This window comes from Rousettus aegyptiacus, unplaced genomic scaffold, assembly GCF_014176215.1.
Source record: "Rousettus aegyptiacus isolate mRouAeg1 unplaced genomic scaffold, mRouAeg1.p scaffold_m13_p_11, whole genome shotgun sequence".
NCBI lineage: Eukaryota > Metazoa > Chordata > Mammalia > Chiroptera > Pteropodidae > Rousettus > Rousettus aegyptiacus.
In genome coordinates, this window is record NW_023416286.1 from 23,955,547 (window position 1) to 23,983,358 (window position 27,812).

At 35.0% G+C, this 27,812-nt stretch overlaps 1 protein-coding gene across 1 annotated transcript; it reads right to left on the bottom strand.

The window, feature by feature from the left end:
• Nucleotides 1–1,620: 1,620 nt before the first annotated feature.
• Nucleotides 1,621–27,697, bottom strand: FGL1 (fibrinogen like 1). Its single transcript, XM_016130051.2, has 8 exons — nucleotides 27,594–27,697; nucleotides 20,488–20,567; nucleotides 18,181–18,361; nucleotides 9,460–9,619; nucleotides 9,105–9,202; nucleotides 5,815–5,903; nucleotides 5,460–5,647; nucleotides 1,621–2,052 (listed from the first exon to the last, which is right to left on the bottom strand). Exons 2-8 carry the CDS (start codon nucleotides 20,557–20,559, stop codon nucleotides 1,893–1,895), a joined length of 948 nt encoding a protein of 315 aa, XP_015985537.1. The 5' UTR covers nucleotides 20,560–20,567; nucleotides 27,594–27,697; the 3' UTR covers nucleotides 1,621–1,892.
• Nucleotides 27,698–27,812: the final 115 nt, after the last annotated feature.

Genomic DNA, 27,812 nt, shown 5'->3' on the forward strand with positions numbered 1-27,812 from the left:
TTCAAAATCAGGTGACTTGTACTGTGTAGCTGAACACACTTCCAAATAGATATAAAAATGCAACACACTATGTCCCTCTTGGAACTTCAGAATGCGTGTTAGAATATTAAAGGAACTGAAAAATCCTCAAGAGAAGAAATCTTTGGAATTTTGTTTAACATATCACTTCCTAAATGCATTTGATCCAGATCCTATAGAACTACAGTTTCCTACATCCATGTTTTTCAAAGTGTGATCTCTAGAGCAGCGACCTCTACATCATCTGGAAACTTGTTAAAAAACCAGACTCTTAGGCCCCAGCCCAGAATTAGAATCTATATTTTAACAAGATCCCCAGGTGATTTGCATGACATTAACGTTTGAGAAGCATTGCTTTGGGAAACATTGGTTAAAGAATAAAATACGACTAATCTTAACATATTGATGTGATCCATTATTTTAAGACATCTATTATTATTGTCCCCTAATGTCTACCTTGCTAATAATCACAGCTAGTTCTTATGAACTCCTTACTTTGTGCAAAGCATTATTCTAAGTACTTTACTTGTGTAATTCTCACCCAGTCCTATGAGGCAGGTACTATTTCAATCTTCATCCTACAGATGAAATAGCTAAAGTTCAGAGAAGTTAAGTGGCCTACCTGCGGTCACACAGCTATTAAGTGACAGAATCCTTGGTTTAAGGATATAAGGACCATTAAGTAATATTGCCTCTATAACCTTTTTTGGTTCCCATACACTTTTCCTGCTTTGTGTACTTTAACAAGGGTTTTTCTCTGCCTGTAATAATCTCCCACATACATCTAATGAAAAGATGTCAGCTCAAAACATTAGTTCTTCCAAGAAGATTTTCTGATCCTCTATTCACCACCAACCCAGGTCAGGTACTCTGCAATACATTCCTCAGGCATGTATTTTTCTTCAGACTTATCAGATTTCAAATTTGTTTCAATTTTTTGACTCTATGATTAGTGTATGTCTTTATTTAAACAAACAAACAAACAAACAAACAAACAAACAAAAAACCACAAGCTTCATGTGGGCTTGAATTGTGGCCTTTGTGCCTGACACTTGTTGGTATGCAAATGTTTGGGGGAATATCTTGCCTTGAGTCAGAATTTAACTCTCACTTGAGAGGTTCTCTCTCTACCTCACCTATCAAAGTTCTATCTAGAAGAATCTGCACCATAATGTCAAAACATTTCATTTAGCATCAGAAAATTTAGATTTTAGTCCTTGTTCCCCTACTTATTAGCTTGGTAACTTTGAGCAGTCACAAAATCTCAGATCCATAAATTCTAAGCTCTGTTAAATGGGAACAATAATACTTTATGAGATTGGTATAAATGAGGCTTCAGAAAAAAGACTATAACCTACATAAACATCCTAAAAATATGAGATAGTATTTTATAGTGATTGAAATGCTGGTTTGTGTTTATAAGACTTTTAGCTCAATAGTTAGAGACCTGAGTTCAAATCACTAGTCATAATATTAATTGTCCATGCAGTTGATTTGGCAATCCATTATTTGCTGGAATTTTTCCTGTGTTTTTTTTTTTTAACTGCATTTATACTTAATTTATTATGCATCTGTGCTTGTGTTGTTTCCCAAGTTGTGGTATATATTCTATACTTTTTATTTTTTGTTCAACATAAGCTCTTAACATAGCACTCTGCACATAGGAATGCAATCAATATTAACATGATTTACATTTATTTGGTGAGTATCATATATGCTGTGCTGAAACTACATTATATAATAAAGGCAAGCAAGAATGAAAAGTAGTACACATAACAATTACCATTATTATATATGTATATGTTCAGAATTGCCGTTTTTCAAATCCCTTTAAACCAAGATGAACTGCAGCAATAAAAGCCCAAGGGAGACAATTAAACAATATTTGGAATAAAATCATTTGGCCTAATTTTCATAACCACGGATTTCAAAGAATACCACCATCCATGCCAGGTGTGCCAGACAATCCCATTGTCGGTTTTAGCACGGTAGGAACCAGGGTAGTATAAACCGTTCAGGTTTGCAGAGTGACATCTAGTGGGAGAAAAAATAAACACAGAACGATCAGACCAGAAAAATAACCTTCTATACTCTTATTTTGCTAGCAAATGATCACAAACATTCTAACTATGAATTTTGCCATTTTTCAGACAAGGAAATATTTATTAGTTTTCAGGAACTAAGACATTTCTATGACAGATAGGTTTTTTCTGTTTGTTTTGTTTTGTTTTTAACGGGCGAATTTTAGTGCCATAACAAATCTGAGGATAGGAGCCAGGCCATTTGCAGCTTATTGATAAAGAAGCAACTCCGTTTTTAATAGCTTTTAAACAAACAGATGAAAAACACACACGCACATAAAAACATTATCTTGCAAAGCTTAGCCTTAAAAAGAGCGATATGGGTTAACAAAGCAAGGTGCGGCATGGTGCTCTCTGGACAATACGCATTTATACGTTCCTCTATCTGTTGCCAAAACTTGGCTTTTGTAATTCAAACTTTCTTCTTTCCCTTCGTAAGATGGTTAGCATATCAATTATTTTAACTTCAAAGGTAAGAAACAAAGCCTAAACCCACCATTTAAAGTTTTCTCAGCCATGAACCAGTAATTATTTGCCTGAGTTGCTGAGTTAATTTTTTACTTTAATATATTGCTCCAATCAAGATAAGTTAGTTAGGTTATCATAAATTTTAAAATGTCTCTCTTCCTCCTTTAAAATCTGTAAATTTTGCCCCAGATATAGATAAACTAACAGTATATGATCATTTTCTATGTATTGCTATAAAATGAATTGCTACATATTTCTTTATTGATATAACCAATAAAAAGATATCAGATATTAGAATATACAGAGAACCTTCACAAAGAATAGTTCTGAAAATCTATGGAAAGCACCAAATTATTAAATCATAAAAACATATAATTTATCCATAACTAAGGAGCGGTTGGCTTGGATCATTCACCAGCTAAGTGATGGACTGCTGTCCATCCTGACAGTCCTTCTAATTTAAATGTAACTAATTGAAACCAGGTATGCTAAATCTGCAAGTGTCAAGAGCATACTGTATTTTTAAACTGCATGGAAAGTAATGTCGAAAAAGAAAATACTCTAAATTGAGCCTCTAGAATATATATTTTGGTATCTCTGTCTTCCTAGAGACATCTACTACACATACTTTTTAAATTTGTTTTGCGATTGGAATATCATTAGCAATTGATTTTATTCGAACATAGGAAACCTTAGCTATTCTGAGACCTATTTCTATCATCTGTTTCTAAAACAGCCTGGACCTGAAACTAGATTGGGAGATGGTTGGGGCTCTCTTGGCAAAGAAGTAGCTGTGAGCACCCACATGAGATGCTTTGCAAAGCAGACAAGACATCAAACCTCAATGACTGGTTTGCTATCTGGAGAAAGATTGCCTTGTAAGTGGGTAATAATTAAGTGCCAATATTTCATGTAAATTAGGAAAACGATAAGACAGGAAAACGATTAAGGAGGAAGAGGATGATAAAGTTAAACTAAAGTAGTAGCAGGCATGATAGAAGTAACACCACACTTCGGGAACAACAGACTTTTTCTCCAGCTCTTTTGATTTTTCCGCCTGCACAGCCTTATCATCTCCTCTGACTCCAAGGAAAATGGAGTCTCCTTGGGTGGCTCCAGCTATTGAATTGCCTTTGTTCTCTCTGAACCTCTATCTTTAAAGTCAAGTAAATCATTTATTTTCCGAAGTTAATATGTGTCCAGTTGTCATCCAGGCATTATACAAGATGATCAACTAAGCAGGTACATGATTTTGATCTTACGGCAATATTAACCGATGTGATTGTTATTTCTGTATATGGAACTCTGTTCAAAATCAAACATTAAGAGATACTTGCAACTTTGTGAATTATAGGTAAGTCTTACATAATACTGATAATTTTTTCATAATGCTAACTTAGAAGAACAGGGGAAGTAGAAGGAAGAGAAAGAGAAGGTGACAAAGATGGTTTCTAAAAGAACAAGGCCACCAGAGGGAAAGACATTGTCATTACCCTTGATTTGCTAAGTAGGAAAGATAACTTTGTTTCTCTGTCCCCTCTCACTGCTGTATGTGCTCCAATTGCCTTGCAAATGACCAAACATTAAATGGACTCAAACTTTGAGAAAAGCAAAATCCAGAGAAAGTACTGTTTTTACAACTAGTAGATTCAATTTGACGCTACCTACAACTAGTTGGATCTCCATGGAAGCTACGACTCTAAAATCAACACCTTATAATTACTGATGTTCATAATGAGGACTCTCATTATTTTAGGGAAAATTAACATATGTCTGGAACACCACTTAATAAGATAGAGAATATTTAAATGCTTTAAAAGCACTTACATAACAAAATGTTAAAATTCGGATTGTGGAACAGATAGTCTTCAATTATATGGAAAACCCAACATTTCAGAAATATTCACTTACTAAAAATTCCGGAAAGGAAAGTTTATATGTCTAGATATTTTGAAGTGGCCCCTGTCTTCTAAAGAGAAAAGTTGTTCAAAGCTCATATACTGTTTAACAACTTGAACGCATCTGCTTTGCAGACACGGTGGGCCTGTCAGGTTATTTTTAAGAAAGATTGTATGAAGCTTTCAGTCCTGCCTTAAATTTGTAATTACAACAAAGGGAGCCATCTGAAAACCATTGAGTGAAGGAAAGTTAAAGAAATTAGAAATATCTGGCCTAGAGAAGAGAAAATATTGAGAAATACAATCAATATCTTCTCATCCAGAACCCAAAGGCTTAGGTTAAAAAGGAATTACAATTCCTCCATCGCTACTGAGGAAAAAATTTGTGGCGGATTTCAGGTTAATGAAAGAAAAATTTTAGTACAATCAACAATAGAATGGGCTTGCTGATAAAGTCGCATTGAAATATTCAATAAAAAAAAAAAGGAATATTCAGACAGAAGGTGGAATAAGGTTTCAGGAATATTGTAGAGGAAATTTCTGCATTGGAGGGAACTCAGATTCAATGATTTAATGAAAATCATAGTAATTGAAAAGTATTACATAGAAAAATTTACAACAAAAACACAGCCATTTTGTATGATACGAGAAAGTAAAGAACTACTTGATTATTATACTGCTGAAACCATTTTTTCTATATGTAAATGCTCTGTATTTTTTCATATAAATTTGTAAACAATCTCTGTAAAAGTAGTAATATGATTTATTTCTGTGACATACCTTTCAAGCTTTACTAATGTATGCAATGAACAAATCTTCACAAATGCTTCAGTGATGAAATAGACTTCATCACTGAAGAATTCTAATAAAGATGATTGCTTATAATACCAGCATTACAAAGAAGACCAATGTTTCTTCCTATGAGTATTATAATTAATCCCCATCAGTGATATATCATCGACGCCATTACAGCTATGTTTATAAAACATCAAACCTGTTAAACCACCAGCCAGACTGCTCTTCTTCCGCACAATTCCCTTCATAGTTGTCATTATCTCTGTCCCATGTGCTGAATTTCATTCTTTGGTGACTACCCCACCATTGCACCTCAGGATGAAAATTTACTGCAAGGGCGTCTCCAGCTGTTCCAGAATATTCTCCAATATCCAACTCATAGAAATTCTAAAAGAACAGAGGCAACTTTCACTCAGTTGTCACTCTTTAAAATGTAGGCTTATTTAATAAACAAAAGAATAAGTTCTATTGTATATTTTTGTTTCCACTGACTTCAGGGCTTATATTGTATGTTTTACGCATAATTTGTGGTACTTATTTGAAAATTTCAGTACCTTTTCTTCGCCAACTTTGAAATGTTTATAGTGGGCATAACGACTGTTTTTTCCAAAATCTGCAAGGTCAATTTTTAAAGCATAGTCTCCTGGAAAAGAAAATAACAACAACAACAACAACAACAACAAAATTTTTTAATGTGCAAGATGACATTGGCTTACTGGGGTTTAAAAATAATTCATGGCTCTATTTTTCTTAGACTATTTCCTTCTGTTATGAGTCAGTTTTTCAAAGAATAAATAGTGACTCCATTATATTTATAGCATGAAAGTTTTATTGTGTATTTGACTTGAAAAAAAAGACACATTATTAGAGGTAGAAAATTTCTATTAGATCTATCATAGGTAAAAGCTAGTGTAATTTGCTTGGCAAAGAACAACAGAAAATAAGTCATGATTCAGTTAATAGGTTAAGATATCTAACAATAGAAGGAAAATTTTTAAAAGTTTAAATATTTACCCTCTTTTTATTAATTTTTATAAGAATGTTGATATTAAATATAAATAATGACTGAATAGTTTATATGTTCAAGTAATTATCTTTTCCTCATTGTCCTATCATTTGCAATAACAAAGACTTACTTTTTCAGAAATAGAACTATTGTCAGGAACATTGAAAGTTATAAATCAAACTAAATGTTAAATAGTGTATGTTCTATCCTCCTACTTTGACAAATAAAACTTCACAATGACCTGTAAGACCAGGTTTGAATTTAGAGTCTTAGATTCCTCAGAGTTCCAAGCCAGAACATTGAGACCCAGGAGAGAGAGCCCCCAGGTCCCATTACTCGGGCCTGATCTTTGGTCTTCCTCCCTTCTCTTCCCATCACTATCTCCATCACACACAAGAAAGGGCCTTATTCACACTTGGGCACTTTCCAGACTAAATATTCAAGCTCTGTTTATATCCACAATAAAAGCTGCTCTTTCACGTCTCCTCAGGCTCAGGGGTGCACACACCAGCGGCACAGCCTTCCTACAGGAGGACAGATGAAGAGGCCTGAATGGGTCCTGGATGTTCGGAATGCTGGATTCTCCATGAGTGGAGTGAATCTAGGAGGGGTGTGCGCTTCTCTTGGCCTTGGCACTTTGATCCCACAGGTTGCTTGTCCCATAGAGCTCTCTAAAATGAGGTTTTAAGGAAAAGCCTTTCTAACCTGATCAGAAGGCAGTAAAGGTAATGTGAACCAGGACTGCGATGTGGATGGGAGCAGTAAAGCAGGCTGTTAACTCTCCTAGAAAATATTTTGTGTTGTAGAAGAGATACAAAGTCAGTTTTAATTTTTTAGGTAGCCATCTAAATATCGCTTTGGCCATTAAGTAAATATCTCTTTGGCCATTAAGTAAATATAAATGCAATTAAACAGACCATTTCTAGATGAACTTTATCGCAAACACTTCCAATCAATCAAAATTTGTGCAATGGGGATAAAGCAATTTTCAGAGGCAATTGCTTAGCCATAAGTGCTCTTGTAATTGAAGAACACAGGAACGGAGGAACTATTTTTCCTTGGGAATTTGTGATATGTAGTTATGAAGTCTGGAACTGATAAACACATTTTTGCTGCCATGAGAGTAGCCAGACTGAACACTAATCAAATCATGAAGGGCAAGCAAATATGTTGGCAATGTACATCTGGGCAAATAAGCACCGAATAATTATTTAAAAAATGACAAGTACAAATTTGTGTACTTAGAAGGAGCCAAGGATTACTTTTTTGGGTTTTCATAGTTTCAGTAAGAAACCAGATACATATTAATGTGTGAAAGAAACAGAAGTTGGTGTGATAAACATTATATATCTATCATAAAACATCTAAAAGTAGGATAATAAGTACATCAAAATTTAGACAGCAATGGACACAAGAAGGACAAACAAAGAAAGTATTAGACTTCTAGTATTATCCATCTTCTCTAAACTATTATTCTGGTGTCTCGAAAATCCCTATGATTATATTCCTACTGTTATGACTATAGAAACACCAGCCACTTTCCTTAACTTAGATGTAACAATTAAACGCTTGCTTTTCTATTTCATGTATTGCCAGTGTAACTTAACATGTGTTCTTGAGCAATTGTATTCCCTTTCATGAGACATTCAGAATCAGACCTAATTGGAACTGACGGCAATCTCAGACTAAAAATGAGGTAAGGAAGGCAATAGATTGAAGCAATAGAACACGGGAAAGAGAAGTGTGGACAATTTGTTATCCAACTAATGGTATTTTAGACAGATATTGAACTCTTAGTTAAAGGTATCCATGTAAAAGTATATACAGGAAATTTTATAGATGTCTGCAATTTATTTTCAAATGTGTCAAAAAATAAAATGAATTGATGGAGAGATAGATGGATAGATATGGGATAAAAACAAGCATCATAAAATGTCAATGTAGAACCTAAGTGATAGATTAAAACATCTGTCAGCTTTGTTATATCTTTGAAATTTTCAAAATAAAATTTGGAAGGGGATGGAAACAAGAACGTTCAGTATATTATGGTATTTCATTGCAAAAACAACCTCAATTCCCCCAATTTCTTGCCTCTCCCTTAGCAATGCTAATCTGTAACGCCTCCTATTAAGTCTATTTCCTTTCTCTTTACATCTGAGCTGGTCCTGTGACTTGCTTTCACCAATAGAAGCAGTGTGCCAGTCTGAGTTTAGGACTCAAGAGACTTATGAGACTTCCACTCTCCCTTGGAACTCTGCCTGTGCTTTGTAGGCTAGCTACCTGGAAGACAAAAGACTATGTGGAGCAGAGCTGAATTTCCTCATCTGAGGCCAACCTAGAAGAGCCAGCCTCCAGTTGACCAGAAAGTCGATCACAGAACCTTGAATAAACTTAGCCAAGTTCAGCAGAGTACAGCCCTCATCAACAAAACCACCTCGCCACCTTGTAGAACTGTGAGAAATAAGAAATAGTTGTGGTTTTAAGCCACTAAATTTTGAAGTGGCTCGCTTCGCACTATTATTGTGGCAATAGGTAACTGCACATTAATATATTTTGAGAGACTAAAGATATTTTTAAAAAATGATGATGACATTACATTTCTTTCCCAGAAACAGAAAATATATGAGAAATTCCCCACCCCAAATCCAGGTCATTTCTTTTCCTCTATTCTTAGTTTTAAGCAGTTGCATTCAGAAGAGTGATTATTGCCCAAAAGGGATCATTGTAATCTGTAAATCACTGTAGTTACTAATTAATTCTATTGCCTATGATTTAGTGAAAAACATTTTAGTTATTTTCATTGCATTTCAAATGAATTTAATATTAGGCAAATCTTACCTTGTGTGGTTAATAAGTGAAGATTTTTATTACCCAGCCAATATTCACCATTCTTATGGACAAAATTTCCAAAGCCATTTTCATAGTCATTCCAGCCTCTAAAAAATTAAAGTGAAAGCTGATTTTAACAAAATTCAAACAGACCTTTAGAGTACCCAAGATGTCCACAATCCCCTGCTGCTGTGCCTGGCTCCCACCCCCAACATTTTCCTGATTAGTTAATGTACTTTCAGTATTCTTATTTAGAGAGAGTGAAATTCTGTCTAATAGATTTCAGGATAGAACAAAAAGGTTTACTTATTATAAATCTCACATTTGCTACTCCAAAGAAAGCCTTATGTCGTAATTAGCACACCTGCTAAAGTTCTCACTGCCATCAGTTCGTCTCTGAATTACAGTCCATCCTCCTCCATCAGACATGTCACAATAGACAGAGAATTCTGCTGGGCTCTGGAGAGGTTTGATTTTGTAAAATCCACTCTGCTTATACCCATCATTAAAAATCTCTGAGCAATCTGTTTGCAAAACAAAGTAATGTAACATTTGTTATGTGTCTTTTTTTTTAAATAAAGGGAGCCTCTGAATTAGATTACTTAGTACTAATGGAGACAGATAAACACATGATGTAGATAATCAGCGTTTTAGAATTACATCTTGTACATCTTTCAGTGCATGGTAAGAAAGTCTTATTTCTTTTCCTGGTATTTAATTATCATCTGGCTCCTTGCTATGATCATGGAAAAAGTGAAAGAGGGGTGTGTTTTCTCATTTATAACTTTTGTGGAAAACAATTTTTTAAATTATATGCTTTCAGTTAATTACAGTATATATAGATGGAACTTACAGCTTCATCAGACAGAATAGTGGAACTTATCTCTTTTATAAAGCTAAAACGAAAGTAGAAATATAACAACAAATAACTTAATATGGGTTATCTTGACTTAGAGCATTTAAATCATTTAAAATATCTGGAAATGAACTCAAAATAGTAATCATCTTGTTAGATTCTTACAACCTCTCACTCTCACCAGATTTTTCACTAACCAAATGAAATTTCTAACAGTCCATGTAACAATATTAGATATTTCTGCTAAAACTGCAAGTTTCTACTACTCCTTTTAACCTAGCATTCTTCTTTGCCATAGTATTTCTTTGACATTGAAGCAAATATAGCTACCAATTCGTTACAAAAATGTAAAATCTATTTCTTAAACCACTTGAGGGTGAGATAAATTAATATCATTGGGTCTCATCTAGACTGATCTGTACAGACTTAGAGAACATGGCAAGCAGGAACTTTGCTATTATTTAGATGCCCAGGAAGCGGTGTTTTCGGGTGGTTGAAATAGTGGCCGCTATACAGAGATATTTTCAAGGCTACTCAGTCACAGTATTGAATAAAAATACTATAATATACATCCCCAACTTTCAAATTTTACCTTTTTCATTTTGTTAATTTTCTCTTTTATAAACGTTTTCTCTTCCTGATTGAATAATTCCATTCTTTCAGCACATTTTTAAGATCTTTCCTCATTTTCATTGTTTTGATGCCGAATTGTCTACCATTCTGTTTTGTTACAAGTAAAGTACACTCTACCTTAAATAGATTGAGTAGGCAATAAGAATCAGGAGAGAAAAGCAAAGAAAGAATCTTAGTCACTTTCTAAAGTCCTCCCCAGGTTCAGAGGTTCATCTTTGTAATGATTTAAGTTTTATTCCTATGTTATTTTTGCAATGCAGAAGCCAAAGTATTCTTCATATACCCTGAATTTAAAAAAAAAAAAAAGATTCTGTTGTGGCAATTAAACATGAAGAAAAAAATAGGAAAATGATTTACCTAAAATTAGTTCAGTGTTGTTCAAAAGCCTACTCTTGTAGTCAAGTATGTTGTATGCCACTTTTCATTAAAGTAGGCAGATTTTAACTTTCCTTGTTATGAAAGGAGTTCTCTTTATTTATATTTAAACTCCTACCAAAATGCTGAATAGTAAAGGCTCATAAGGTTCAGACTATTTCCCAGGCAAATATGGAAATAATTAGCTATAATCTTTGCTTCTGGAAAACTTCTTCAACATGGAGTTTTCAGCCAACATTTTCTATTTGTTTTTATTTTATGCCAAATATGAGTTTGTGTTTTTTAAACATTTTCTTTCTTCCCAGAGGAAAGTTGTGTCAAACACAACTTAAAATCCAGAAGAAAGCTTTCGACTGGAAAAAAACCAACAAATAAATAAAAATCAAATAAGCGCCTGTAGCAAAACTGCTTATAGCAAATAGTTAAGAAGCCTGCCTTGGGAAAATATAACTTAAACTGTAAGAGCAGGAAGTTGAAACAATGTAGGGTTTTAAATATTAACTAGATATTTAAAACAATAATTTTCAAAATGTTTTGACACCCGCAACCCCCTGGAAAATAGACAAGAGAGGGAAAAGGTTAAAGAGCTCTGTGCTCATGAGACTTAAAACAAAAGAAGAAGAAAAAGATTTTTAGATACTTACATAATGCTAGAGTGAGGTCAGGGCTTCATGCCCGGTTTGACAAACATCGTGTTAAATTGTGTGAGTTGAATACTTTCTCTGATCATGCAGAAAACAAGCCATGTTGGAAGGCTGAATGTTTAAGCTTCATAAAGTAACATGACAACCTGCCAAATGGGTTTTTTCCTTTCTTGTCCCAGAATGGTGGCTGAGCTCAAAGCTGAGAACTAAAGACTCTAATCACCCCACACTCTAAACTCAGAGAAAGACCAGCAAGAAGTCAGCTACCCCTCCAGAGGGCGTGTTGGGAAATGCCAGAACTGGCCCTGCCAACATTCTCAACCTCTAGAAGACATAAGAAGGAAACATACATAAGAGGAGAAAGAAAGTTGTTTTTTTGGAGAAAGCAGTATTCTTGTAAGGTGGGGTGAGTGGCTCTCTCCTTTGAAAACCAGGGAGAGAGGACATACAGTAGCCCCGCTAATCCACGGTTTGCATTACACTGAGTTACCATGTGGTTAACTGCAGTCTGAAAATGTTAAGTGGAAAATTCCAGAAATAAAGAATTTGTGAGTTTTAAGTTGTGCTCTGTTCTGAGTGGTGTGATGAAATCTCGCAAGTCCCTCTCCTTCCCACCCGACATGAATCATCCCTCTGTCCAGCATCTCCACACTGTGGATGCTCGCCCGTTAGTCACTTAGGAGCCTTCTCAGTGATCAGATGGACTGTCTTAGTAGTGTAGTACTTGTGTTCACGTCACCCTTGTTTTACTTAATAATGGCCCCAAAGCTTAAATAGTGTTGCTAGCCATTCAGATATGCCAAAGAGAAGCCATAAACTGTTTCCTTAAAAAGTGAAAAGGTATGTATGTATAGGGGGAAAAATAAAACATTATATATATGATTTGGCATCCCCTGGGGGGTCTTGGAACATATTTGCTGTGGATAAGGGGGGGCTACTGTGATAACATAGATAGATAGCTGACCTTCATTGAGCTAAATGCTAAATGCTTTTGTAATCATGTATACGTACACTAACTCATTTAATCTTTATAACAAAGAAACAGATATTCTTATCATTCCTTTTATACAGATGAGGAATGAGGTACTTAGAGGTAAATAACTTTCCAAAAGCTGGCAAGATGGACTTTGAAACCAGGCTTCAGAGTCCACCCCTTCACCACGATACAGACCGCATCAGGCGGCTGTCTCATAAAGATTGGGGCTCCTGCAGAATGGGACATAGTTAAGCCAACGTTCTTATTCACTGAATAGATATTGTAATGCCATAGGCTATTATGAATGTCACCAATAATGTGAATTTGGTACTATAACCTTTTACTTTAGGTACATAAGTCAATAGCACCCAAAAGCTTAAAAAATGCATTTAATTATATGTTATATAAAAATCATGCAATTTGTACGTTATTTGCATAAATTGCTAGGTTGTATGTAATTTCATAATAATATAGTAACTTGTAAATAAGAGCAAAGAAATTTACATTTTTATAGACCACATACATGCATATTTAATTTTTTAAATTTAAGGACATCAAAACTATAAATTTTGGTGTGAGCAAGTTCTTACATATTATATATAATACATATTATATATAATTACATATAACATGCTATAACATATTATATATTTTATTAGAATTTATGTGTTATTATATATTTTATTTAATGAGTGATTGCCCTTGGTAGGCTCTCTAGTACTATTGCCTATATGTTGAAAAATAAAGTTCAATTAAACTGTATTTATATTTGCACTGTATACAAAGAATATTAAACACAGATCTTCTGACTTCTGGAATTTTTTTTTAGCTGTTATATCCAGGAATAGTCATCTAGAATGTCTATCTTCTACCATTGCATGTGCTATGTTATAAAAAACACACACACAATATAGTAGTTTATTTAGATCTTGTTCATAGGACTCTCTAACCAATTCCTGCTTATACGGTCAGTCTTACTCTGGCCTTGATAGTTTCATTTCTTAATAACTGATTTCTTGCTTTACTCCTTGGTGACCTCTTATTTCCTAAGTTCTGCTCCCAGCACTCTCAACACAGGCATCGGATCTTTAGCTCTTAAACTTCAGTTTTCTTGTGACTGGTGGCACAAATGTAGTAACAAAAATCCAATTGCCTTCCTCCTGCCATTATCGGGTACTAGAATCTGTATTGACAACCTTCTCACTTTGTGTATGAATAGATACCCCGGATCATGAGCTTGGTTTGGAATTTAGAATAATGGTACTTCTACTGCATCCATCAGTTCCTTACCCTTGAAGTCAGTTTTGCACCCAACTTTGGATTCACTTATCTGTATGCTCATCCTTTGGAAAACCAACTTGTTGCCTATCTCTCAAGTTGTTATTCAAATAACTATCTTGTTTTACCCCAGGGGTCTCTTTGAAGTGTTTGCCCTCACCTTCTTTTACCTGATCTGTCCACCAATTAAATTTTAAAAATATGTGTTGAACATTTATTATATGCGAGTCACCATGTTAGGTACTGAAAATATAAGCAATTGGATGGTTTAGCAGGGGAGATAGATGATTAAGCATACAGTGACGATACTCTAGGATAAATATTAAGAGAGAAGAGTAGAAGGTGCTTTTGGAGTGCAGAGAAGTGGTGCCTAATTCAGACTTCAGGGTCAGGAAAAGTTTCTTGAAGAGCCAAACTGGGATCTGATGGCGAATAGCAGGAGTCAGTCCAAGAGGACAGGGTTGAGTAGAGAAGACATTCTAGAGAGAGAAAGGGGCCAATGCAAAGTTCTGAGGGCTCAAGAGAGAAGGGTGCTGTTGAGAAAATGAAACTAATTTATTTTACTCAGAATGTAACATGCAAAGGAGACACATGACAACAGACAATGTCCAAACTCTGGTTCTGCCGTATACTACTGACACCATATCTGTGCTGCCTCCGCAAAGCCAATGCATACAGAATATTAGCGATCTCTCTGCCAGAGCAGTTGCCTCCATCACCAAACACACTTTCACCTCCTTATGGTTCCACTTTGAGCCCCTTTGGCCTAGAAGAGGGCCCCATCCTTGGGATCAGGCTCTCCTTCATGCTTTTCTCACATTCTCTTCTCTCGCCTTTTCTTGTATGACCCCAACTTTTCTCTTTTCTCTAGCATTAATCATGCACTTAGGGGTTTTCATTTTTGCTTCCTCTGAACTTCCCTCTCCCAGCCCTGACCCCCTTTCTGACTCTATGGGGCTAAAGACAGAGCAACAAGGGCTCAGGGTGACAGAAGCAAATTCAAGGTCATGCAGGACATTGTGCCAAATTTTTTAAATGGCAATGACTTTATAACCACCTTCCCCAAGGAAATTGGAGTGGGCGCAAAATAGATATGGTAGATAAATCTGTTCGTTTTTGTCTGTTTAACTTCCAGTTTTATGTCCAGTTTCTTCTGTAACACCATTTATCTTAGAAACATCTTTAAAAAAAAAATGATAGCTATACTAACAATTACTTAACTGTGCTCCAGGCACAGTTTGAAATGCTTTACATGTATTCATTCATTTAATCTTCACAATAATCTGATTAACTAGATACCATTATAATCCACATTTTACAATTGAGAAAATTAAAGCATACAAAAAATAAATAGCACTACTGTTAGTAGTGCTACGATCCATTCTCAAACTAGGCAAGACAACCTTAGTTTAAAAATATTGTTAATACGTGACTAAGAGAAGAGACATCCAGAGAGGGGCAGATCCAGGCCATTGTGAGCCCAGAGTCAGTGTGTATTCTCCTCACTGTCACTATCACGGCCTCTGCTGTTCCTCCAGAAAAATTCACTGGCCACAAAGATCCTTCTAAACTTTCTTCATTAGAGTCGATGGTGTAAAAAAGTTTTAGTTTTACGGGTTGCCTGTTGTGTGTCACACTCCCTGAGCCCCTGAGAGCCCTGACTGAAGGGCACTTTTAGTTACCTTTCTTTATAAAAGTACTACCTTCCTGGCCAGAAGCTGATACCTAAGGCAATGCAAGGTGTATTAGCTTCCTTTGACTGCCATAATTAAATACCCTAGGTAGGATAGCTCAAACAACAGAAATTTATTTTCTCGTTCTAGAGCACAGAACTCCAAGATTAAGGTGTCAGTGAGTTTCGTAGGTCTTCAACATATGTAATGGGGGAAGGAGTGGAGGACAGAATTCAGCCCATCAGGTAGGGTCATCAATCAAATGGCCTTCTGATGATTCTGATGACCCTCTCCTCCGTGAATCATTTCTATCATCCACAATGATTGACCCAATTAACTCAGTGAGATCTTGCCCTCCAACGTGTGTGCTTTTGACATTTCCCACAGTCTCTGGATAGGTAGCTAAAGCCTGCTGGGTGGATACCTGACTATATTACAATTAGGCCCCAAACTTCATCCAATGAAAAGGGTACCGAACTGCCACAGGACACTATCTCCTTACTAAAAAGAAGTAAAGCCTTCTACTAGGTGACTCCAGGAAACTTGGGCACTTCTCAGACTGTGGGAAGAAATTTGATGAGAAGCCTGACCTGGTTCTGGTCTTGAACAACCTCATCCACAGCCAACAGTGAAAGCACGAATCCTTTTCAACCCTGTAGGGATTCTCATTTAATTGGTCTGGAGTGGAAAGTGGGCACCATTTATAAACAATTTCCCATGGGTCACTTGCATTTCTGCACATTTTTCAAGCAGGGCTTGTGTTCTAGAATATTTTTTCAGGGATATTTGTATAGTGAACAGCCTTGAATGATAGAGATGGTATCTCCCCCTAGTGGAGATGGCAGGTTTGTTTGCTGTCCACTATCATAAAGATAACATCTCCCGCTGGGGCAAAGATTGGGCAGAGTTATCACCCCTTATAAAAGACTGAAGTTTCCTAAGCAGTGTGACATAGCCCACTGCCTGCACATTTTCCATCTGAATTATCCCACACTGCTTCCTTAGTATTTGCAGCAAGGAATATTGGTATAAACATGAAGGTCACATCTGTGACCCAGGAATCTCTTGTCTTCTGCCAGGGTCCCTGAAACCATGGTGGGCTAACTTGTCGGTTTTCAAATAGAGCAAAATCTCAGACCCTTCACAGTTCTTTGTTGGCATCAGCGTTTTAAAATGTTACCAGGTGATACTAAAATGGCTGAGAATCATTGTTTTAAAGGAATCCCTACTGATTCTGCTTTGGTTTGATTCCTTTCCTGAGTCTCTTTTCATAGTCTTGCCTAATCTTCATTGTACTAGTTCCCTTCTTAGGTGTCAATTCCTGATTCTTTACCCTGTGACTGATTCAGATGGTCTTTGTTCTCCAAGCCTGTTACTGGAACTGTCTTTGGTTCCTCTTTGATCTATGCTTCAGAGCCACAGGCCATCCTCACCTCATATCCATTCCCAGTGGCTCTGGCTTCTTTCTGATCCCTAATGTGGGGAAGGGCAGTTTAACTCCAAGGTGGAGGATAAAGGATCAAGCTGTTGGACAACAGCAGGTCTGAGCAAAAAGAGATTAGGATCTTGATAAAGAGAGAAAAAGGGAGAATTTTATTGAAGCATAAATTCTAAGATCCTAACAACTCTTATGTCTGATACTGGTGAGTATATTTGGAAACACAAAATAAAAATGTGTTTATTCTCATTAGCTTGGTAACTCTTTAGCCTCTACAGGTCTTCATTTATAGTCAAATATATTTCCCAATTTATATTTGCCTATCTTACTGTTCCTATCTCTATACATTACCTTCCTTTAATTCATAAATATGAGGATCAAATATGTTGTAGACACTCTGATAGGCAATAAGGAGGGAAGACTGCATTAAACATCATCTCGGACCTTACAAAGTGCCCAGCTAATTGACCAAGATAAACTCACAAACAGAGAAATAACATCTCATGGCAGTGGATGGAGTAGACATATCAATGGAATGCTCTAGGTGGCATTCTCATTGTTTCTGACAACTATCGTTTGTCTGCTTTAAAAGATGTCTAGGGGAAGTCAGATGAATAGGGAATAATGATATATGCAGTTTTCTATAGGGAATAATGCTATGTACATGTGCTGATAGTTGAAGATCATTGCATTTCTGCGGAAAAGTACTGACCTAATGAAAAGGAAAATTACCAAATCAGGAAATATACACTTAAAAATAACTTGTATTTTCCTAAATAATTCTCATTTTTTTCTTCTCTAAACTTTATTTCTATTACCTTATTTATTACCCTAAGGCACATTACATTTTCAGAAGGAAAAACCATATAAATGTAACAAGAAATAAAATATAAATAAAACAAAGCTTAACTTTAAAATTTCACAAATGTAATCTGCCATTGCACACCGATATTTAAACAATCTATTTTCTTGATTGCTTATTAAATTATAGAAATTATCAGATATTGAACACTGACATAAAATGTCCCCTGCACATGATAATAGAAAAAGATAAAATATGATTGAAGAAATTTAAATTTGTTATAATGCTTCATGTTGCTTGTTAATAGAACAGAAAAAAGCTTTTTAACAAAATATGAACTCATCAAATAACTACCACCATCATTGCACATGGATATATATTATTGAAACACTTAGAAAATAGATCCTGACCTGCATATTGCCTCTTGCTTCCAAGGTCAATGACACTATCCTCCTCTCCTTTATCCAGAAACTGGATTTCCTTCTCTTGCAAAAGCTGTGCGATCTTGACCTGTTGCCTTTTGACCCGGATCTCAAGCAGGTGCACCTGGGCTCTGAGACGCGCCTGTTCCTGGAGACAGTTCTCGAGAGCCTACAGAGTAACATGCATCTTATTTTCATGGAAAGTAAATGCTCCTAGTAAGTTGGATAAATTAATGATACAGATTTGTCCCTGACTCCCATTTCAGAATGTTTTTCCAACTGGAAAGTAGTTTGAAAGTTCTAATACTATTTGTTATTTGAAGGATAAGAAATTATGGCTTATGCTAAAGTGCTTGAGCTAAAAATAAAAAAAAAAAAAGATGTAATATTAAATAATCTGAATGGCTACACTAAGAACTTTAGAGTTGTTGTCTCAATGGATCTTCATAATGATTCCATGAGGTAGGAAAGGGCTCAGTCCTGAAGAGGAAATTTGCTCAAGAATTGCCAGTGGGCAAGAGGAGTCAGGATTCACATCCACTTCAAGATTTCTGATCTCAATCTCTACATGACACTGCCTAAGTGCTTTCTTAACAGTAAAATAAATGAAGCTTTTGAATGACTTTTTGGTATTAACATGTTTTAAAAAATATAATTGAATGCTTACAATCTGATGACATATGGTCACCTTTATAAGGGATGCTAGCTTAGGCCCTTGTATCCCTGAATACCTCACCCATTTTCATGTTGCTGAAAATTCTACTTGAGTCATTTTAACTTTTTGCTTATTTATTGTTTTTTCCTCAATCACTTTAAAAACAGATGGGAGGAAACTGAGTCTTCCAGTTAAGTCATTTATCTTCTCTAAAAGGGGTATATAACCCAAGAATATCACACATGAGAGAGTTTATCAGCTCCTCTCTAAAGTGGTATCTGACTGAGCGGGGCCCTCCAAAGAAAAAGCAAATGTGGCTGGTGTATTGGGAAGGAGAGTTGCAGAGGTGGGTCTTCTGGGAAGAGGTACTGAGGCCAAGAACCTTAAATAAAAGCTCTTGAACGATCAGTGTTGGGAGAATTACTAGGGGCGGTGAAGAACAAGGACAGAGGACACATTTTTGCCACTTATCTATTCTGCCTTGTCATCTCTATTTGCAGCCCATGTCATGATCTCCTGTTATCTATAAATATAAATGTTCACTTCAGAGAAATTATGAATTTTAATGTGTAAGGGCCTCACACTACTTTTATATACATTATTTTCTAAAAAGGCATTTGATTATAGTCAGATATGTTTCTCAATTTATATTCGTATAACTTCCTGTTCCTATCTTAATGTATTACCTTGTACTCATTCCATAGATACAGGGATCTACTGCCTTCTAGGCACTCTGCTATGCAGTTAGAACAGCACAGTTAGATATCCAATTTGGGGCAAAGGAAAGAGGCACACTCCTTTCTTACAAAGGACTACAGTGTAAATATCCACAAAACTGAAAGTCATATAGCAAGAGAATGAAGAAATAGTGATAGAGGCTTCCTTCCTCCCATCTTCTCATCCAAGTCACTGAATCTCTCCCAACTATTTATAAGTAGGATTATTTTTTATTTGCTCTTGGCATTCTCTCCTCATTACTCTTTGATTTAACCTCCCTGCATGAATTCTTTGCTTAGCCCCCCGAGTCACAACTATCTAAAAAATGAACAGCAAATATGTTTTACTGTGTCTAGAATTCTGTGTTGCTTTCCAATAGTGAGAAATTGGTTGCGATATCCTTAAATACAGTGGACTATGCAATTCAAAGATAACTGAAGGGATTACAAGGCAAGTATGTTCAATATTTATGAGACATGATATACTGTGTTAGTAAGCTTATTTAAAACCTAGGAGTTTTCTTTCTCTCAGAACTTTGAATAAATGAGTATTTTTACCTTTGTACTCATGAGTGGAGAAAGGCACAAATTCATAGTAATTACTTTCAAATAATCTGTTAAGTTGACACTAACAATTTTAATGAACAGTTTTGAACTCCTAATATACCCCAGCAAATTTAAAAAATAACCCCAGCAAATTAAAAAAAAATTTTTTATTATTATTATTTTTTTATTATTTTTTGTGAATACTGGCTTTTACTTTTAAAAAATTTTAAAGCACTTGGTAAGTTCCTATTATGTGTCAGGTGTTCCACAAAACTTTTTCATTTTTCCCCCCTTAGTTGAGATTTTTTCAGTGACAACTTACTAAAGTTTAAGTCAAAGCAGGTATTACGAATACAACAGTTTTTGTAATGAGCTTACCCAGCTTTCCCTCCCCGTTAGCAGAGCAGTGGTGATAAGAATGAAACTGAACATCTTCACCATTTTTTCCATTGAAAGAACTGCAAGGACAAAAAAACAATTTTACACACTTATTTACAGTAAATTTTTCATGAGGCCACTTAGGTTTCTACTCAAGGCAATCCAGGAGGTCAGGTGCAGTTCCGGGCCAAGAGCTGCCGGGAGATTCTCTGGGACTTTCCCAGGCTTCCCTTACACAGAATGTCCACAGTTACCTTCGGCAGAGTTGAACCTGTTCGGATGCAGAAATAAAGGAGGGACTCCGGATCTTCAGATGGCCCGAATGTGCTGCTTGTCCTTAGATGTGGTAAAGGCATAGATTCTGTACACACCAAGACCTGGGGTTGTATTCTAGCTGAGCCACTTCCTAGTTGTGTGGGCATAGGCAACTTACTAAAATGCTCCCAGTTGGTGAAATGGAAATCCTAATTCCTACCTTATAGGACTGTAGCAATTTTGATGTAATATGATAAGTGCTAAATGAATAGCAACTCCTTTTGTATATGAAAGACGGCTTTTATTTTTAAAAGAAGAAAAAACGTTACAACGAATGAGGTGATATACATTGTTTTTCTTAATGTCTTAATGTATAGGCAAGCTACCAAGATAAGATAAAAATTTTAAGTCCTATTTAAAGTTGTGAAGAAAAATTGACTTTACTTTTTAAATCAATCTTTAAGTCACTAGTCTTGATGAAAAGTTTTGCTTATCCTCAAAAATCTGTGCACTGCTAGTAGTAAATTTTCATAAATTTTAGAAGCTACAGAGCCTAGAAAGACAAAAATATCTGCATAATCTTCAAACAAATTTTATAGCTATGGTTTCTGCTAAAAAGAAAAAAAGACTAGAATCAATTGAATTATTAATTTGTTAGCCTCTTTTTATTCTTTTAGAACTTATGATTGCTAGGTCCTTTTCGATTGTCTCGTTTTCAATTTTTTATGTAATTAGAAAAATGGTTCCCAAATTTTGCTGTCTAATAGTATCTCTTGGAAGCTTTTAAAAAATCTTCAGACCCAGGGATTGAATCAAATGTCTAAAGGTGGCAGCCAGGCCTAGTGATTTGTTAGGCTCCCAGCTGATTCCAATGTTCAGCAAAGATTGGAAAACAATGATTGATTTAAGGACTTAACAGACAAAATGTTTTTAGTTTATGTTAATAAAGTAGATGGTTCTCAGTCCCGGGGTCAAGAAAAACAGTGACAGAATAAGAGACACATTCCTTAAATTCAGTGACAAAGAGCATGCCTGGCTACCTTGGGAAGCTTGTAACATATGATGTGAATTTGTAGAATATGTGAAATTTGTGCATTACAGAGAGTAGTAAAGAGTCTGCTAGATATAACTGTATAATTTTTACTTCACACATTTTGGCTTCTGGCTGACATTTTTATAACTACATACCCAGAACTATGCTATGCATTTTATAAGTATCTCATTTAATCCTCAGATAACTGTACAAGGCAAGTACTATTATCCTCATAATACAAATGAATAATAGATCAGAGAGGTTAAGTCACCTCCCTAAGATCACACAACGGGTGTATGGAAGACCAAACAACTGAGCTTTTCACCTTGATAGCTCATGCCCCGCAACCTGTGCTTACATGGCCTTCCTCTCTCTATATACATATCCCTGCTATCTACAGGAAAACTGGTTGTAGACAAGTCTAAAGACTCTCCTCCTTGGCCTTCTCCACTGAATATCACTCTCACTCCTGAAGGTGCCTGTGACTTATTTCTTCTTGAGTCACATGCTTCTCCAAAAGAACATTAGGTTAACTTGGCAGGAGAGGAGACAGCTGCACCAATGCAAAAGCAGTCCTAGGGAATGGTAGCATAGGCAGGCATTTATCGATCATCAGTTATCTGTGCAATGCTATGCTAAACATTGGGAGAGAATAAAACATAGCTGCCTCAGCAAGGCAATGTTAAGAGAAAGAAATGAAAATAAATATTAAATTGGAAATTAAAGACAATATAAATTAGGTATACATGAAACCATGTGTAATTAAATATAAAAACAAAACTCTCCCAGACCACCCCTCAAGACAAAATTAATGACTTTCTTCAGTGTGATTCCACATTATGCTTATAGACCAATATAGCAATTATTCACTCAATAAACATTGTATGCACTTCCTGCCATGTTCTGGGCACTGCGCCAGGTGCTGGAATTATCATTTAGTCAGTTTTTTAAAGTGTCTTTCTTTCTCTTTACCAATCCTAATTTGCTTAGAATAAGATTTGTGAAGGCAAAAGCCACACTTTGCTTATTGTTGTATCTCCAGCATCTAACTTACTATGGCGACCCTGGTAAAAGTTGAGTTGTTGCCTCTACAGAAATATTCCCCAGGAGGGAAAATCTTCCTCAGAAGGGACAATATGATTTCCTTGCCATAAAACTAGTCTGTTTACAGTGACATACTTCCTTTTCTATGCTTATTCTGGTCAAGGGGAGAACAATGGGCTAAGTGCATTTATGAAAATAAGCGTTAAGAAGGAGTTAGAAACTTTTGGTTGGATTGAACACATGAATTTATTTTTTCTTTTTCACAAACCCCGCCTATTCAGGGCCTCCATATGTCTCCTGAGCCTTTTTCCTTAGTGTCTAAATGTTTATTTCTCAATACATTAGGTTGAAATATAAGAAATGGCATATGTTTGAACATTTTCAACCTACAAAATAGGCAATTTCATGGGATTCGAAATAATAAATACTGGTTAGATAGAAAGAACATACTTGAAATTATTGTAACCTTTTATACTAAATGGAGGGCCAAAAGACAAAGGTTAAAAATAAAATATTTGTAGCTTATTTAATAAGAAAAAAGACAATTTAGCAATGACCCATTTTTATGTAAATGCTGCCTCCAATGTTACTACGTTAATACACATTAACATTAATCAAAATACGTAAAAAAAATTTACTAATCTTGTGGTTCTGTCATAAGCCAATATGAGAAGTTACAATAGTCACTTTTGACTAAAAGAAGTTAGAGTAGGAAAGCAAAATAACTTTTCCAAGGAAAGGTTCTACATTCAAAATTTATACATCTAACCACCTCTTATCACCTCTGTTGCTACTGTCTGCTCTAAGCCACCACTGGGAATTCCAATGTTCCAAACCAGAACATTTTTAAGAATGACACTGGGACAAACTGAGCCTTACCTGGGTGAACCAGGGTATGTGGTCACCTACCTATAAGGCTTTACATAATCTGCAAAATCCCACTGCCCCACAACTCCTCTCCCTCCACTATCCCCATCTCCTTTGCTCTGGCCACATTGGCCTCTTCGGTATTCTTTGAACACAACAAAACACATTTATTTCCAAGGACAATTACACTTTCTGATCCCCCTACCTGGAATTCTCTTCTTTTGAAAATCTCCATGGTTTGCTCCCTTATATCCTTCAGGTCTGTTTAAATATTACCTTCCCAGAGACAGATACTTTTCCTGGCTACCGTATATAAAAAGCAACCATCTCCCCCATACTCATACCTCTATTGCAATGGATTAATTATGAATATGTTATTTACTCATATAATATATTAAAATATAACAAAATATTATATATGCATTTACTGTCTACCCATCTTCACTACTATCTACAATGTAAGTATCATGAGGTGAGGGACTTAACCTATTTTAGTTACTGCTGTATCCCAGTACTTGGTAGATAGTTAGGCACTATATTAGTTTCATAGTGCTGTTGTAACAGATTACCATAAACTGAGTGGCTTAAACAACAGAAGTTTATTGTCTCACATTTCTGGGGGATAGGAATCTGAAATCAAGGAGTCAATAGGGCCATATGCCCTCCAAAAGGCTCTAAGGAAGAATCTTTCTTTGCTTTATTTTAACTCAATTATATCTACAAAGACCCCACTTCTAAATAAAGTTATGTGCACAGGTAACAGGAGTTAGGATTAAACGTATTGTTTTGGGGGGCACAGTTCAACCCAGTACAGGTACTCAACAAAATATTTGCTGAATTGATGAGGGAAAAAACCCTTAAACTTAAGTTAGAATTTTAGAACTTCCCAGCATCTGTTGTTGCAATTTTATAGTTGCTTACTAGAGACCAAATTCTTTTGCATCTGCTGAATTTATTAGATGTCCCTATCAGATTCCTTTTATTATCTCCCTTCTCCCGGCAATGACTAAGAATACTTGATAAACCATACCTTTTGTAAAGTTTTTATTGATTTGCAAATCTGACATTGTGGTGTGTAATAGCTTATATTGTTTTTTTTTTTAAAAAAAGATATTTGGATTCATAAAACCTCAAAATAAAATAAATAACTGAAAACGTAATTCCTAAAATATTTAAAATTTGGCGATCTTAATGGGCTAAAGCCATTATCATGACTATCTCATAATAAATTATTAGTTTGACTCATGTTTTCATTGAATATATTCAAGAAATAAACATTTCTTGAGCAAAATTACAACTGCTATGCTGCTATTTTTTTTTAAATCTCATTTGTACCATAATGGTCATTTATTATTTAATTTTGAAATTTATCATGGAGTTCAAGTAGTAAAAAGTAAAGGAAAAAAAGCCCTTCGCACAATGGAGATTTCCTAAAATGTAATCAATTAGTCATAAAGATAAATAATAAACTGTTTTAATGTTACAGAAAATAAGAAGCAAGAATAATTGTTTTATTATAAACAAGCAAAAGAAAACGAATGTGAAAAATACAAAATACTTTTTAAAAACATAAGAAGAGATTTTAGAAGTAGAAAGTGTTATCTCATAAGGCTAGAACACAGGGTCAAAATATAATTAGAGAAAGTGAGATCATCCAAACATTGTCAACACTTGAAAGAAAGCTCAGAGAGGGAAAATAATAATTTGCTATGAAGTAAAATAGACCACTTTTACTATGTATAGACACATTAATCTGGGAGATTAGTATAAAATTTGATACAATACTATTTATTTGTGACTCTAATTCAAATTGTTCTAACTTTAAAAAAGCAATTTATTTTAATGGTTATTGATTGAGATTTCTCTTTTCTTTCAAGTGGTAAAAATAATCTCATTTTTCTTATATGATAATAAACAGATCTTTATTATTTTAATCCACTTCTAACTATCAGATAAAATATTCAGGAGTCAAGAATTTAAACTCGTAAAATTTTTGTGTGTTCCAGACTTTGCTTTAATGTTGTCTGTTGAAATTAGTATATTTTTGTTTGGTTAATCAAGTTCCCTTATCTACTTGTGAGGTCAAATACTTTATTTTAAAAATGAATGAATTAACTTAAAGAATTACGCTCTTTTAAAAAATTGTGTGCTTATATCTATGTCCGATTCTGGTTCTTGCATAAGTGACAGTGTATGTTGAAAGTGCTCTGGGAGATGCTGGGAAATTATATAACATATATACATATTACTGTACATTAGATTTGGTATAAAATAAAGGGCCTAAAAAAAAAATGCTTTGATAGGTCTCTATCTCTTAGTGTCTATCTCATTTCCATTAAAATAATCAAATCTGATCTTTCCCAGAGAAAGGAGACAGCCTCTAGTCTGGCAGATCCTTAAACAATAAAGCATTTCAAAATGTCATTATATATATTTTGAAAGTCATTATATTAATTTGATCATCTTTAGAATAATTCTTGAGACTATTGTGCTGGCTGGAAAATTACTGTTTGGCTTTTGCCCATGGGAACATAACACTCTAACAATAAGCTTTCTGCTTCTGTACGCCCTGCTTGCACAACCAACCTGTGGGTGGACAGTTAGTAAAAAGAAGAAAAATAGACTTGTGTGTGCAGACAGGATGAAGAATGGGGTTTAGGGCTTAAAAATTCTGTACCTCTACATTTCAGGGCTGCTTAATTTGGGGTCTGCATATCCCTGGCAGACCCAACTGGCTGAATAAAGAGTGTGTTTCCTATAACTCACTGGTTTCTGGTGGTCCATGTGTCTATCGGGGACTGGCAACTACAGCACTATCTCAAGTCCTCTAAAATTCCCCAGTGCCCTCATTTGTAATTCTAACCATCTTTACAATGTCAAAGAAATGTTTAGGTATTAAGAAACTTGCTTTGGAAATCTGGTCTTCATCATTCATCAGAGTAAATTGTTATTCTGCAAATGTTGCTTGTGGTAAAGTTATATCAGGTTATTTAGTTCCTCACTATACAAGTAGTTGTATTTCTTTTACAATGTTTTTGCTTTGGGAGATATCAAAACTTTTAGCTATTGTAAAATTAAAATAGTTTTGCTCGTACTGTATTATTTAATATAAATTATTCTAAGACTATAAAATTTAATTTCTTCCCCACTAAAAACTTTTTAGTCGATTATAGTGAATTAAATTTAAAGACAACAATATGAAGTTTGAAACTTAAAAAGTTCTACAGCTGATATAATTTTTAAAAATACAATTACAAAACAAAAATACATTAGTAGCATGTAAAATTTCAAAGTTTTAAGTGAGCCATTATGAAACAATACAAGATAAAAGAAGTAAAAAAGGAAGAAAAAGTTATCGAAGAAAGCATGTTAGTAAGTTAGCATTCACAAATGGACTATACCCTTAATGTAGGACAGTTAGTTAAAAATTTACCCATGAACACAAACTTAGAAACTCTTTTTATGCTATTTTCTACTGACATTTTTCCTGTTTCTGAAAATGGAAAATAACAGTATCTTTGTTATTTATCTCAAGAATGTGTACTTAAAGAAAGCCTTAAGAAGCTAAATGAATTTGATCCCCAAAGACAAAAATACAGAAAAATATTTCTGAAGTTTTACTTCAGAAGTGGAAATTATAACATGGCCCATTTTATTTTCCACTTTGTATAATGAAACTACAGATCTTATTATTAACATCAAATTCCCATCCAATGTTTTCAAACTGTACCAAGAATGGAAAAGAATAGTAATTCTAAATCTCTTTTACAAGCTACAAAAGAAGTCTTCTCTCTTATTAACCTGACCTTTCTTGATAGCCAATGGTTATTTCTTGAATTTTGCTATCAGCCCTATGAAATAAATTAGCATTATAAAATTATGTCAAAAGTGCAAAGATGTTAAATACCTTGCCTAAAGTCAGAAACAAGTCAGAGACACAGCTCAGGCTTGGTCCAGCCACTCGGCCTGCCAGGATCCTTTAAATTGTACTCAGAATTTACAACGGTTTCTCCATTATTTGATTAGAAATAGAAACAATGTTGATTCTGGCTTTAATCCAAAAACAAATATGTGAGGAAATCAGTTTAACTGGAAGGAAAATTAAAAGAGGAGATTCAAGGAGAAT

Excerpts from the sequence above, each read along its gene's own strand:
- FGL1 (XM_016130051.2), bottom strand. The coding sequence starts at position 20,559 with ATGGAAAAAATGGTGAAGATGTTCAGTTTCATTCTTATCACCACTGCT. Across the intron at positions 18,362-20,487 it reads TAACGGGGAGGGAAAGCTGG|GCTCTCGAGAACTGTCTCCA; the intron begins GTAAGCTCATTA and ends GTTACTCTGTAG. Across the intron at positions 9,203-9,459 it reads GGCAGTGAGAACTTTAGCAG|AGGCTGGAATGACTATGAAA; the intron begins GTGTGCTAATTA and ends TTAATTTTTTAG.